Below are 14,496 nucleotides of genomic sequence, written 5' to 3'. Positions count from 1 at the left end.
TTACAGCATTACAAATTCTTAATAAAAATATTTACCCACTAGAGGCCTGATGCACAAAATCCGTGCAGGAGTAGCCCTTCCTTCCCCCGCTGCCAGCACCGCTTCCCTCTGGCACTCAGGACCCGGGCTTCCCTCGCAGCCCCGGCTTTGTCTGGAAGGACGTCCAGTCTAATTAGCATATTAAGCTTTTATTATTATAGACTAGAGGTCCAGTGCATGAAAATTTGTGTACTGGGGGGGGGGTCCCTCAGCCCGACCTGCCCCTTCTCACAGTCTCAGAGCCCTCAGGGGATGTCCTACTGACGGCTAGGCCCCCCTGGGGGAGCGGGCCTAAGCTGCAGTCTGGCCTCCCTCTGCAGGAGGCGACCGGGCTGATCAGGAGAAGGCACAGTCCCCATCACCCCACTGCTGCTGCTGCCACTGCCAGCCGCCACAGCTGCGAGGCCTGAGCCCCGGGCCTCGCCGCCGCTGGGGCTTTGTTCTGATGGATGTCTGGAAGATGTCTGCCCTAATTAGCATATTACCCTTTTATTCATATAGATTTCATCATCAATCTTTAGAATTACTATTTCCTTAATTTGCAGTTTGACTACCCTGATTGTCTTATAATGATCTTTTTGCAGTTTATTTGAATCAGAATTAAGATTTTCAACCTTTGTTCAGTAAGTCTCTTAATTTATGATGGTTCCCTCTTTTGTTGTTGTTGCCAATTTTTGTTAAAGAAACTAGATCATATGTCCAGTACTGTGTTTTCACGGTGTTGTTTAACATGTTCCTCCATGTATATTTCCAAAAAACTGAAAGTGAGATCCAGCCTTGATCAGATGGAGGTTTGCGAGTTGTTGTTTATCAAGAACAATTCATGGGTGGCACCGTGCATGTACATCCTGTCCCATTGCATCAGGTGCTGACTATCTGGTGGTGGTTTGTGACCTTAAGTTTGGTTAAGGAGTTCAGATGTTGTGAGCATGATTCTTTCGTTATAAAGTTCTCCATTAAGTTTTTATCTCATGTGTTTTACCTGCCATTAATGGTGAAAATGCCTGCATCTATTATTTAATTAGTTGCTTCAAAATTATATCATTGTTTTGTCATTTCTTCTGTGTATATTATATGGAATTATTGTATAAAGAATAGTTTTCCCTTACTAGTTTTTAGATTACCCTAAAATATAGCTTATGCAGGAAGTGTGATATAAATGCTTGATTCTTTTCCTTTATGAATCTATTTTCAGAAGAGTTCTTACCTTAACAAACTCCAGAGGTCCCCAGTGTGGGGATGTGTGTGCATTCACTCATGTGTATGATATTTTGAATCGATAGATTTTAACATACTTGCCTAATGTGTTTCAGTCCATTGCAATCATTATTCTTTCTGGTGCTTAAATTGTTCTTTTTTTGGCCAGTGGAGTCTCCTCAAGTTGTCTTCTGTATTCTTGTGACATGACTCCCAGTAGGTCTGGCAGCTTTCCTGTCTCTGTTGCGTGGTATTTGGTGCCTGTATAGAGAGCATGTATAGTCCCTATTGGCATTCACACAAAATCTCTGTGCCTCGTTTCAGCCACTCTGAAAAGTGGCTCCATTGCTTTGGGGTATTCCTTACCCTCCAAAATTGAAATTCTGCATGTCAGAGAGTTTGTGTTTATATTAGGTCATTGCAAACATATTATGTAAATTTTATGAAAATCCTTACATCCGTTTTACACAAGGTAGTAACAGCAAAATAGAAGCTTAATATCATTCATATAAATAGTCCGAAATGCTTTTCTCTTGGTACAGAGGGGATTAGAGGAGATGGATAACGATAGAGATTGATTTTGACATAATGAGTTTGAGATATGTAATATATCTAGTTACACTTATTTGGTAGAAATATGCCCTCAGGCACAGAGTTAAAGTAAAACTATACTATTGTTTGTAAATTGTTTTTTGTTATTGTTTGTTTTGTTAATCCTCATCCAAGAATATTTTTTCCCATTGATTTTTCGATAGAGTGGAAAGGAAGGAAGTAGGGGAGAGAGAAACATAAATGTGAGACCTGGTCAGGAATAGAACCTGTAACCCAGGAATGTGCCCTTGACCAGGAATTGATCCCAAGACATTTTGGTGCACGGGTCGATGTTATAACCACTGAACAACACTGGCCAGGATGGTTCTATATTGTTTTACTGGTATCAATATAAAACTAAAAAGTTGATAAAATAACTGATTTGCTAAAGTCAGGAAAAATATTAGCAAAGCCAGATATTATATGAAAGATACTTAGTGGTTTCAAAAGACATATATGAAATTCAGAAGATTCTTTTTCCACATTATTTTTTAACTCTCCTTTGGTGAGCCTGTTGAAATGAACTAAATACCTTTCTTCCTTTTCTTTTTAATTAGAGTCCTAAGAGTGGCCTGAAAGAGAGGATTTATCTGGAGGAAAACCTGGAGAAAAATGAAGTGATTCAGGACACTGTGAGTATAAAACCTGTGAAATGTAGTGCTTTCCTGATACTTAAAGTGACAGCCATTTCTGCTATTTGGTTTTTGTTGTTTTTGTTTGTTTGTTTGTTTTGAGAGAAAGCTTAAACTTTAAAGCAACTGAATAATTTTTTTTGATAAATGGAGAGGTACCCCACAGTCAGTATTATTAGGTGGTTTAATGTTTTTATTGTAGTGAAGCACACATAACATAGAGTTTGCCGTGGTTGTTTTAAGTGTGCAGTCCGTTGGCAGTCTGTTACCTTCACGTTGTGCAGCAGCACAGCACTCACCTCAGAACTCCCATCTTCCCTCAGCTGAGACTCGCACACTGACTCGAGGTCATCCTCTCTCTCCAGCCTCTGGCAGCCACCTTCCTGCTTCCTGCCTCTGGGAATATGAATCCCCTAAAACCTAGGGCAGTGGGATCATACAATAATGGTCCTTTTGTTGACCAGACTATTTCACTTAGCATAGTGTCTTCACAATTAATTTCTATTTTAGCAAGTGTCAGAATGTTTGTCCGTTTTAAGGCTGAATAATGATCCATCGACTGTACCACATTTAGTTCATCCATTTGTCAGTGAGCACTTGGGTGTTGTGAATAATGCTCCTCTGATCACGGCTGCACACATAGTGTTCAGGTTCTTTTGGGTCTTTTTTTTTTTTCTTTAATTCTTTCTTGTTTAAAGTATTACATATAGTATTACATATGTCTCCTTTTCCCCCCATTGACCTCTCCCTGGCCACTCCCACCCCCCCAGCACGTGCCCTCACCCATTGGTTATGCTTATATGCATGCATACAAGTCCTTTAGTTGATCTCCGCACCCTCCCCCCCTCCCCTGCCCCCTACCTGACTTCCTTCTGAGGTTTGATGGTCTGTTCAATGCTTTTCTGGCTCTGGCTCTATTTTTGTTCATCAGTTTATGTTGATCATTATATCCCACAAATGAGTGAGATCATGTGATATTTATCTTTCTCTGACTGGCTTATTTAGCTTAGCATAATGCTCTCCATGTCCATCCATGCTGTTGCAGATGGTAAGAGTTCTTTCTTTTTTACAGCAGTATAATATCCCATTGTGTAGATGTACCACAGTTTTTTAATTTTTATTTTTTTAAATTTCTTTATTGATTAAGGTGTTACATATGTGTCCTTATTCCCCCATTACTCCCCATCCCCCCACTCATGCCCCCACCCCCCTGTTGCCTGTGTCCATTGGTTAGGCTTATATCCCCCACCCACCCCTTCCTTCCCTCTGAGGTTTGATGGTCTGATCGATGTTTCTCTGTCTCTGGATCTGTTTTTGTTCATCAGTTTATGTTGTTCATTATATTCCATAAATGAGTGAGATCATGTGATACCTTTCTCTGACTGGCTTATTTCACTTAGCATAATGCTCTCCAGTTCCATCCTTGCTGTTGCAAATGGTAAGAATTCCTTCTTTTTTACTGCAGCGTAGTATTCCATTGTGTAGATATACCACAGTTTTTTAATCCACTCATCTGCTGATGGGCACTTAGGCTGTGGTGAATTATGCCACTATGAACATAGGGGTGCATATATCATTTCTGATTGGTGTTTCTAGTTTCTTGGGATATATTCCTAGAAGTGGGATCACTCGGTCAAATGGCAGTTCCATTTTTAGTTTTTTGAGGAAACTCCATACTGTTCTCCACAGTGGCTGCACCAGTCTGCATTCCACCAGCAGTGCACGAGGGCTCCTTTTTCTCCAAATCCTCTCCAGCACTTCTTGTTTGTTGATTTGTTGATGATAGCCATTCTGACAGGTGTGAGATGGTACCGCATTGTTGTTTTGATTTGCATCTCTTGGATGATTAGTGACTTTGAGCATGTTTTCATATGTCTCTTGGCCTTCTGTATGTCCACTTTCAAAAAGTGTCTATTTAAGTCCTTTGCCCATTTTTTGATTTGATTGTTTATCTTCCTTTTATTAAGATGTATAAGTTCCCTGTAAATTTTGGAGATTAGGCCCTTATCAGATATAACATTGACAAATATGTTTTCCCATGCAGTAGGCTTTCTTGTTTTATTTTGATGTAGTCCCATTTGTTTATTTTCTCCTTAGTTTCTATTGCTATGACATACAGCTGATATTTTGCTGCCTATGGATTCTTCTAAGATTTTTATGGTTTCCCATCTTACCTTTAAGTCCTTTATCCATTTTGAGTTTGTTTTTGTGTATAGTGTTAGTTGGTGGTCTAGTTTCATTTTTTTGGATTTATCTGTTCAATTTTCCAAACACCATTTATTGAAACTGTCTTGACTCCATTGTATGCTCTTGCCTTCTCTGTCAAATATTGAGTATAATGGCTTGGGTCAATTTCTGGGTTCTCTGTTTTGTTCCATTGGTCAATATGTCTGTTCTTGTGCCAGTACCAGGCAGTTTTCAGAATAGTCGCTTTATAGTATAGCTTGATATCCGGTATTGTGATCCGTCCAACTTTGTTCTTCTTTCTCCAGATTGCTGCATTTATTCGGTCTTCTTTTATTCCATATGAATTTTTGGAGAGTTTTTTCTAGATCTGTGAAACATGCCATTGGTATCTTAATGGGGATTGCATTGAATCTATAAATTGCTTTGGGTAGTATGGACATTTTAATGATGATGATTCTACCAATCCATAAACACATCAGTGATGGCGAACCTATGACACATGTGTCAGCACTGACACGCGTAGCCATTTCTGATGATATGCCGAGGATGAAACATTTGCTGCTCCTGAGGATGAAACATTTGCGACTAGAGTCTTGGAGTCTAGTCGCAAATGTTTCATCCTCCCCTATTAGACACTCTGTGCTGGAGGTCTGTAGGCCAAAACAACAGAAGTCCGGCACAGAGTGTCTAGTTCTGGGACTTCCGGTTAAGCCGGGATCTTTGCCCTCACTTCCACCGGCAGAGCAGGGAGCAGCGGAATGCAGTGGGGAACGCATCTCTGGGGGCCCTGCCATTACCAGTAACCAAATAACAGTTAACCACAGCAACCATTATCTACTGTTCTGGGGTGTCATGGATTTCTAATCCATCATTACTGAGATAAGTGAGGGGGAGGCTGGGAGAGGCGAGGGTTTGTGGCGTGCTATGGGTGCTGTTTCCTGCCATTAGAAATAGCGGCAGCCATTTTAGTTCACATAAGGAACACCATCTTGTTCTATAGTGCAGACTCCATTTCACCACTATTACTGTTGTGCATCCTATTAACCCCTATTTCTGCTTATTAACCCTGCCCTTTCCTAAAAGACAGTTATATGCACCATTTTGTGGTTAGTTAGGCTAGTTAACCCCTAATTGCCTGCAGGCCTAACAAGCTATCTATAATTCTATCTTCTGTCACTGCCCCCCTGATGGAGAACCCAAAAAATAAAAAACTAAGGTTAAGTAAAGGAAGTGGTAGTAGCAGTGGCCTACCCTTTCAAGAGACATGGACCGAGATGTATGGCTTTGTAGAAAAAAATGGCAGATCATTTTGCGTTCTATGTATTGAAACGGTAGTAAGCAGAACATGGAATATAAATAGACATTTTGAAACTAATCATTCCCAGCTCTTGGAAAAAAGTGAGGATGAAAGGAAGGAATACATTTCCAGGCAGCTACACCTTTATAAGAGCCAATCTAATTCCATCCTTATATTTATGAAAGGCTCTACAAATTTAACATCTGCAAGTTTGAGCATTGCTCACTCTATAGCTCAGCATGGAAAAGCGCTCAGTGAGGGAGAATTTATTAAAGAAACTCTCCTAAGATGTGCACCAGTTCTATTTCACGATATGCAGAATAAAGATGCAATTATTAAGAGAATATCTGAGTTACCACTCAGTAGAAATATCATAAAAGACCGAATAATGAGACTGAACACAAATGTACAATATCAATTAAAGAGAGACATAAGGAAGTGTAAATATTTTTTGATCTCTCTTGATGAAACTACTGATGTCACATCACATGCTCAGTTGGCCATTATTGGTCGATTTTCTGATGGTCTCACAATGAGAGAAGAGTTGATAAAGTTAGTATCAGTGTCATTGTTCCAAGTGACACACTCCCTAAGTAAATCAGGAAGTGAAATATGTAAGGTTGTTATACAAACATTTTGTGACCTAAGCATTGATATCTCTAAAGTTGTGTCATTGACAACAGATGGGGCACCAAATATGGTGGGGGAAAAAGTCGGATTTGTCAAATTGTTTACAGAAGCTATTGGACATCTGATTGTGCCTTTTCATTGTATTATCCATCAGGAGGCTTTATGTGCCAAGGCAGGATTCACCAACTTAAACGACTTAATGTCAGTTGTTACAAAAATAGTTAATTTAGTAGCTGCTTGCCCCCTTCTCAAGCGAGAATTTTTGGCACTTTTACTGGAGGTTGATTCCACACCTACAGTGGACTGCTGATGTACAATAATGTAAGATGGCTGAGCCGAGGCAAAGTTCTTGAGCGCTTTGTGGAGTGCTTGAAGAAATTAAGGTATTTCTTGACGATAAGGATCTGGGAAACTTTCCTCAGCTTAATGATGATAAGTGGGTCAACATCCTGATGTTTTTTACAGATCTCTTTGTTCATATTAATGAACTGAACTTAAAGTTACAAGGTTTTGGCAAAAGTATTGACGTTATGTTTGGATACATAAAAGCTTTTGAAAGTAAAGTTAAAATTTTCAAGCGAGATGTAGAAACTAAAACTTATAAGTATTTTCCTCGAGTAACAAAGTATTTTGAGAAGGCCAGTGCAGCTGTACAAAATGAAATGGAACTCTTGCATATGAAGTACCAGCATGTTTTAGACTCGTTACTTGACCAGTTTAGTGATAGATTTAGTCAATTTAGAAGTCTAGAACAGACCATGAAAATAATTAAGTATCCTGATGTAGTAGTCTACAGTAGTTTGGAATTAAATGGTTTCCAATGGATGCAAATTGATGATTTGGAGATGCAACTTGCAGAATTTCAAGACAGTATCTGGGCTCAGGTGTTTGTCGACTTGAGGTCAAAGCTTGAGAATCTGGAAAGGTGCCGCTTGGAGAATCAAGAGGAGTGCCACTACGAACAGGAAATTTGGAGTGCCTGGAACCGACTACCAGACACTTTAAGCACCCTGAAAAATATAGCAATGGCTTTACTCACAATTTTTCCCTCTACATACTTTTGTGAGGCCTTATTCTCAGCGTTAAATAATATCAAAACCAACAAAAGAAACAGATTGACAGATGAAGGTAGTAGCGCTTGCTTGGGCCTGAAGTGTACAAAATACCAACCTTCAATTGAAGATTTAGCCAATGAAATTCAGCAAGAAAAAAGTCACTAATAGGCAGGTTAGTTAAAGAATTCCCCCTCCCCCTCACTTATCTTAGTTCACGGCACCCCACACAAGCTAAATAATATCAAGACCAACAAAAGAAACCGACTGACGGATGAACAAAGAAGTCACTAAGCAGGTAAGTTAAATATTTAGTTTTTGGTTTATTAAATACAATTATATATAACAATTATACATTTATGTTATTTAAACTATAAATATCGCGAAATAATGTTTTTTCCTCAAAGTGACACACTCCCTGAGTTATGCTCAGTTTTTTGGCGAAGTTTGACTCACCAAGCTCAAAAGGTTGCCCATCACTGCTATATTCTTCCATTTGTTTATGTCTTTCTCAATCTGTTTTTTCAATGTCCTGTAGTTTTCCGAGTACAGGTCTTTTGCTTCCTTAGTTAAGTTTATTTCTAGGTATCTTAATTTATTTGGTGCAGTGGTAAATGGGATTTATTTTTTAGTTCCTCCTTCTGTGAGTTCTTTTTTTTTTTTTAAATAGATCTTTATTGTTCATATTATTACAGGTGTTCCTCTTTTTTCCCCCCATATCTCCCCTCCACTCAGTTCCCACACCACCCTCTCCCTAACCTGCTCCCACTGTCCTCGTCCATAGGTGTACGATTTTTGTCCAGTCTCCTCCAGCACTCCGACACTCTCTTTCCCCGAGAATTGTCAGTTGACTCCCTTTCTATGCCCCTAATTCTATTATATTCACCAGTTTATTCTGTTCATCAGATTTTTAATTCACTTGATTTTTAGATTCACTTGTTGATAGATATGTATTCGTTGTTCATAATTTTTATCTTTACCTTTTTCTTCTTCTTCCTCCTCTTAAAGAATACCTTTCAGCATTTCATATAATACTGGTTTGGCAGTGATGAACTCCTTTAGCTTTTTCTTATCTGTGAAGCTCTTTATCTGACCTTCAATTCTGAATGATAGCTTTGCTGGGTAGAGTAATCTTGGTTGTAGGTTCTTGCTATTCATCACTTTGAATATTTCTTGCCACTCCCGTCTGGCCTGCATAGTTTCTGTTGAGAAATCAGCTGACAGTCGTATGGGTACTCCCTTGTAGGTAACTAACTGTTTTTCTTTGCTGCTTTTAATATTCTCTCATTGTCTTTTGCTCTTGGCATTTTAATTATGATGTCTTGGTGTGGTCCTCTTTGGATTCCTTTTTTTGGGGGTTCTCTGCGCTTCCTGGACTTGTAAGTCTATTTCTTTCACCAGGTGGGGGAAGTTTTTTGTCATTATTTCTTCAAATAGGTTTTCAGTATCTTGCTCTCTCTCTTCTTCTGGCACCCCCATAATTCGGATGTTGGTACGCTTGAAGTTGTCCCAGAGGTTTCTTACACCATCTTTATATTTTTGGATTCTTTTTGCTTTTCTGGTTGGGTGTTTTTTGCTTCTTTGTATTTCAGATCTTTGACTTGATTCTTGCAATCCTCCAGTCTGCTGTTGGATCTCTTTATATTATTTTTAATTTCAGTCAGTGTATGCTTAATTTCTAGTTGGTCCTTTTTCATATCCTCGAGGGTCTCACTAAATTAATTGGCCTTTTCTAGAAAATTCTTGAAAAACCTGATAATTCTGGTTTTGAACTCTATATCCAGTAGTTTGCTTTCCTCCATTTCTTTCATTTGTGATCTGTTTCTTTGACTCCGCATTTTGGCTGCTTCCCTGAGTTGATAGAGTGACTTTTTGTGGTAGGTGTCCTATATGGTCCAGTGGCTCAGCCTCCCCAGTTACCTGAGGTGGACACTCTTGGTGCACCCCTTTGTGGGCTGTGTGCACAGTCTTGTTGTGGTTAAGCCTTGATTGTTGTTGGTATCACTGGGAGGAATTGACCTCCAGGCCAATTGGCTGTGAGGATCAGCTGTGTCTATGCTGGGAGAACTTCTGTGCTGGAGACACCCTTATGAGGCAAGACTTGCTTCAGTTGGGCTTTGGCACTCACTGAGTCTGCCCCCTGAGTGTTTCCCGTATGGATCTGAGGAGTTGTTATCTGGATGGTCCCACACTGACTCCTGGGTACACTGGCTCTTGGATCTCCAAAGAGGTGCTAATTTAGCCTCTGCCTGAGGCCACCCAGCAGGAGCTACGGAGAGATCTGCAGATTCCTCTTCTTTGTTTGGGTCTTGGAGGTGCGCAGATGAGGCCCAGCTGTGAAGTAAGGCAGTCTGCTGCTGCCGTCCTTTGGTCCTTCTTTTGGAAGCTTTGAAGCTCTCTGACTCAGCTGCAGTTCGTTAAGTTTTAGGCTGCGAAAGCACAGGCCATTCATATGCAAAAGCGGCTGCACATAGTTTGAGTGGGATTGTAAATTGGGTGGAGCGGGGTCTCAGGGAATCACCAGGGCGGAACAATCAGCAATGGCTGCCAGTCAGCCCTGCACCGGAGAGGTTCCCGGGTCTCCAGGTCCCGTGCCTCCCTGCAGGAACGATGATCGCTACAAGCTCCTCTGAGAGAAAGCCACCCTCGTGTTCCGGCCAGATGCCAGACAGTCCAGATTTTCTCCGTATGAGTCTGGGTTCCTCGAGTCTCATCCGGAACTGGAGTTCAGAACAATTGGGAGCTTGTATCTCCCTCCCAATTGAAAAAACAACAACAGCACACCCAGTTGCCAGCCCGTTTCACTTGCACCTCCACACCTCCTACCTGTCTCAGTGCACTCTTTTCTTTCCTTCTAGTTGTAGAACTTCCACTCAGCCAGCTTTCCTGTGGTTTTGGATGATCATTGTTTTGTCTTTTAGTTGTAGTTTTGATGTGATTGTGAGAGGCAGCAAGTACAGGTGTTTACCTATGCCGCCATCTTGGTTCTCCCCTTCTGTGAGTTCTTTATCTAATCTAATAATAGACAAATATGCAAATTGACCGCACCTTCGCTACACCCAAGCCACACCCACCAACCAATCAGGACGAGTATGCAAATTGCCCCAACAAAGATGGCGGCTAATTTGCATATCAAGACAGCGTCCAAAGAAGTCAAGAGCTGCAGAAGGGAGTAAAGCTTCCAAGAAGCAAGCAAGCCGGAGGGGGGGAGGATAAGGGTGGGGCGGAGGCAGGGCCGGGGGAGAAGGGAAACGCAGGTGGGCTGGAGGAGAAGGCAGGGCGGGGGACAAGGGCGGGGCGGAGGCGGGGCCGGGGGCGAAGGGAAACGCGGGTGGGCTGGTGGAGAAGGCGGGGCGGGGGACAAGGGCGGAGCGGAGGCGGGGCCGGGGGCGAAGGGAAACGCGGGCGGGCTGGAGGAGAAGGCAGGGCCGGGGGCGAAGGGAAACAAAGGCGGGCTGGAGGAGAAGGTGAGGCGGGGGACAAGGGCGGGGTGGAGGCGGGGCCGGGGGCGAAGGGAAACGCGGGCGGGCTGGAGGAGAAGGTGAGGTGGGGGACAAGGGCGGGGTGGAGGCGGGGCCGGGGGCAAAGGGAAACGCAGGCGGGCTGGAGGAGAAGGTGAGGCAGGCGAACAAGGGAGGAACGGAGGCGGGGTAGAGTGCAGCAGGAAATCCTATTGCAGGATTTTTCCTGCAACGGGAAAGCTAGTTGGTGTATAAAAAAGTGTAGATTTCTGGGTGTTAATTTTGTATTCTGCTACATTGCCAAATTCATTTATTAAATCTAGTACTTTTCCTGTGGAGTCTTCAGGGTTTTCTATGTAAAATATCATGTCACCTGTGACTAAGGACAGTTTTACTTCTTTTTCAATTTGGATGCTATTTATTTCTTCTTCTTGACTGATTGCTGTGGCTAGCACTTCCAGTACTATGTCAAACAGGAGTGGTGAGAGTGGGCATCCCTATCTTGTTCCTGTTCTTAGGAGAAATGGTTTTAGTTTTGCCCATTGAGTATGATGTTGCCATATAAGGCTTTTATTATGTTGAGGTATGATCCCTCTATTCCCACTTTGCTGAGAGTTTTTATCAAGAAAGGGTGTTGGATATTGTCAAATACTTTTTCTGTATCAATTGATATGATTATGTGATTTTTATCTCTGTTTATGTGATGTATAATTTTATTCATTTGCGGATATTGTACCATCCTTGCATCCCTGGTATAAATCCCACTTGGTCATGTTGTATGATCTTTCTAATTTAATGCTGGGTCCGATTTGCTAGGATTTTATTGAGGATTTTGAACAGCATCTATGTTCAACAGAGATATTGGCCTGTAATTCTATTTCTTTGTGGTGTGCTTATCTGGTTTTGGGATTAGGGTCATGCTGGCTACATAGTCTGGAAGTGTGCCTTACTCTTGAATTTTTTGGAATAGACTGAGCAGGATAGCTTTTAGTTCTTTGAATGTTTGGTAAAACCCCCCTGTGAAGCCATCTGGCCCCGGGCTTTTGTTTGCTGGAAATTTTTTGATTACTGCTTCAATTTCCTCCATTGTTATCAGCCTATTTAGATTTTTGTTTCTTCCTAATTGAGTTTTGGAAGGTCATATTTTTCTAGGAATATGTCCATTTCTTCTAGGTTGTCGGTTTGCTGGAATAGTTTTTTTTCAGTCCTTTGTATTTCTGCGGAGTCTGTTGTTATTTCACCTCTTTCATTTCTGATTTTGTTTATTCGGGTCTTCTCTCTTTGCTTCTTGGTTAGCCTGGCTAGAGGTTCATCCATCTTGTTTATCCTTTCAAAGAACCAGCTCTTGGTTTTATTGATCTTTTGTTTTTGTTTGTTTGTGTGTGTCTGTATGTGTGCACATGTGCGCGCGTGTGTTTTGGCCTCTGAGTCATTTATTTTTGCTCTGATCTTTTTTGTTTCCTTTATTCTACTCACTCTGGTCTTTTCTTGTTGCTCTCTTTCTAATTCTTTAAATTGTAGAGTTAGATAATTTAATACCAGTTTGTCTTGTTTTTTGAGGTAGGCCTGTAATGCTATGAACTTCCTTCGCAGGACTGCTTTCACTGTGTCCCATAGGTTTTGGATTGTTGTGTTTTCATTGTCATTGTTTCCAGGATGTTTTTTACTTCTACTTTGATCTCTTTGGTAACCCAATCATTATTTAATAACATGCTATTTAACCTCCAAGTATTTGAATTTTTTAATTGTTTTTATTGCAGTTTATTTCTAATATGATGGCATTGTGATCTGAGAAGATGCTTGATATAATTTCACTCTTCTTGAATTTGAAGAGATTTTGTCTGTGTCCCAATATATGATCTATCTTTGAAAATGTCCCATGTGCACTTCAGAAGAATGTGCATTCTGTAGCTTTATGGTGAGATGTTCTGAAGATGTCAGTAAGTCCATCTGATCTAGAGTCGTTTAGGATTGATGTTTCTTTACTGATTTTTTGTTTAGAGGATTTGTCCAATGGTGGTAGTGAGGTAATAAAGTCTCCTACTATGACTGTATTGCTGTCAATCTCTCCCTTCATATCCTCCAGGAGGTTTTTTATGTATTTGGGTGCTCTTGTATTGGGTGTGTATATGTTTACCAGAGTTATTTCTTCTTGTTGGATTGCTCCCTTTAGTATTATGAAGTGGCCTTCCTTATCTCTTGTTATGTCCTTCACTTTGAGATCTAATTTGTCAGATATAAGTATTGCTACCCCAGCTTTTTTTTTTCATTTCCATTCGCCTGAAAAACTTTTTTCCATCCTTTCACCCTCAGTCTGTGTGCATCTTTTTTTCTGATTTGGGTTTCTTGTAGACAGCAGATATATGGGTCGTGTTTTCTTATCCAATCCGTTACCCTATGTCTTTGGATTGGGGCATTTAATCCATTTACATTTATAGTTATTATTGATAGGTACTTGTTTGTTGCCATTTTTATTCTTTACCCCTGTGTTCCTTCTTTGCTTCCTATTTCGTCTTTTTACAGCAGACCCTTTAGCATTTCTTGCATTGCTGGTTTGGTGGTGATAAACTCCCTTAGTCCTTTTTTGTCTGTGAAGCTCCTGATTTCACCTTCAATTTTGATTGATAGCCTTGCTCGGTACAGTATTCTTGGATTCAGACCTTTGCTTTGTATGACTTTATATATTTCATTCCATTCCCTTCTGGCCTGATGTGTTTCTGTTGAGAAATCAATCGCTAGTCTGATGGGGGATCCTTTGTAGGTAACTTTCTATCTCTCTTTGGCTGCTTTTAAGATTCTTACTTTGTCATTGGTGTTTGCCAATTTAATTGTAATGTGCCTTGGCGTCAGTCTTTTGGGGTTCATTTTGCTTGGGACTCTGTGAGCTTCCTGGATTTGTGTGGTGTTTTCCTTCCCTATATCAGGGAAGTTTTCTGTCATTATTTCTTCAAACAGGTTTTCTATTCCTTGCTCAGTTTCCTCCTCTTCTGGCACCCCAATTATGTGGATGTTGTTTCGTTTCGTGTTGTCCCAAAGTTCCCTTAGGCTCTCCTCCTGCTTTTTTTTTTTTTTTAAATATATTTTATTGACTTTTTTACAGAGAGAAAGAGAGAGGGATAGAGAGTTAGAAACACCGATGATAGAGAAACATCGATCAGCTGCCTTTTGCACAACCCCCACTGGGGATGTGCCCGCAACCAAGGTACATGCCCTTGACCGGAATCAAACCCGGGACCTCTCAGTCCGCAGGCCGACGCTCTATCCACTGAGCCAAACCGCTTTCGGCTCCTCCTGCTTTTTAATTTTTTTTCCTAGATGCTGCTCGGCTTGGGTATTTTTTTCTACCTTGTCTTCTAGCTCACTGATGCAGTCCTCTGCTTCTTCTAGTCTACTCTTGATGCTTTCTATTG

At 41.0% G+C, this 14,496-nt stretch overlaps 1 protein-coding gene across 4 annotated transcripts in view; it reads left to right on the top strand.

Annotated features, from left to right (window-relative positions):
- ARHGEF12 (Rho guanine nucleotide exchange factor 12) overlaps positions 1-14,496 on the top strand; it is a 250,615-nt gene that overhangs the window by 127,592 nt on the left and 108,527 nt on the right. For all 4 annotated transcript variants that reach the window (XM_008150189.3, XM_028158388.2, XM_028158387.2 and 1 more), the window contains one exon: positions 2,385-2,459. In XM_008150189.3, coding sequence (XP_008148411.2) covers positions 2,385-2,459 — 75 coding nt within the window. The remainder of the gene's footprint in view (positions 1-2,384; positions 2,460-14,496) is intronic.

Source organism: Eptesicus fuscus, chromosome 13 (genome assembly GCF_027574615.1).
Source record: "Eptesicus fuscus isolate TK198812 chromosome 13, DD_ASM_mEF_20220401, whole genome shotgun sequence".
Lineage (NCBI taxonomy): Eukaryota > Metazoa > Chordata > Mammalia > Chiroptera > Vespertilionidae > Eptesicus > Eptesicus fuscus.
Note: the sequence above shows the minus strand (reverse complement) of the source record. Positions and strands in the feature narration are given on the sequence as shown.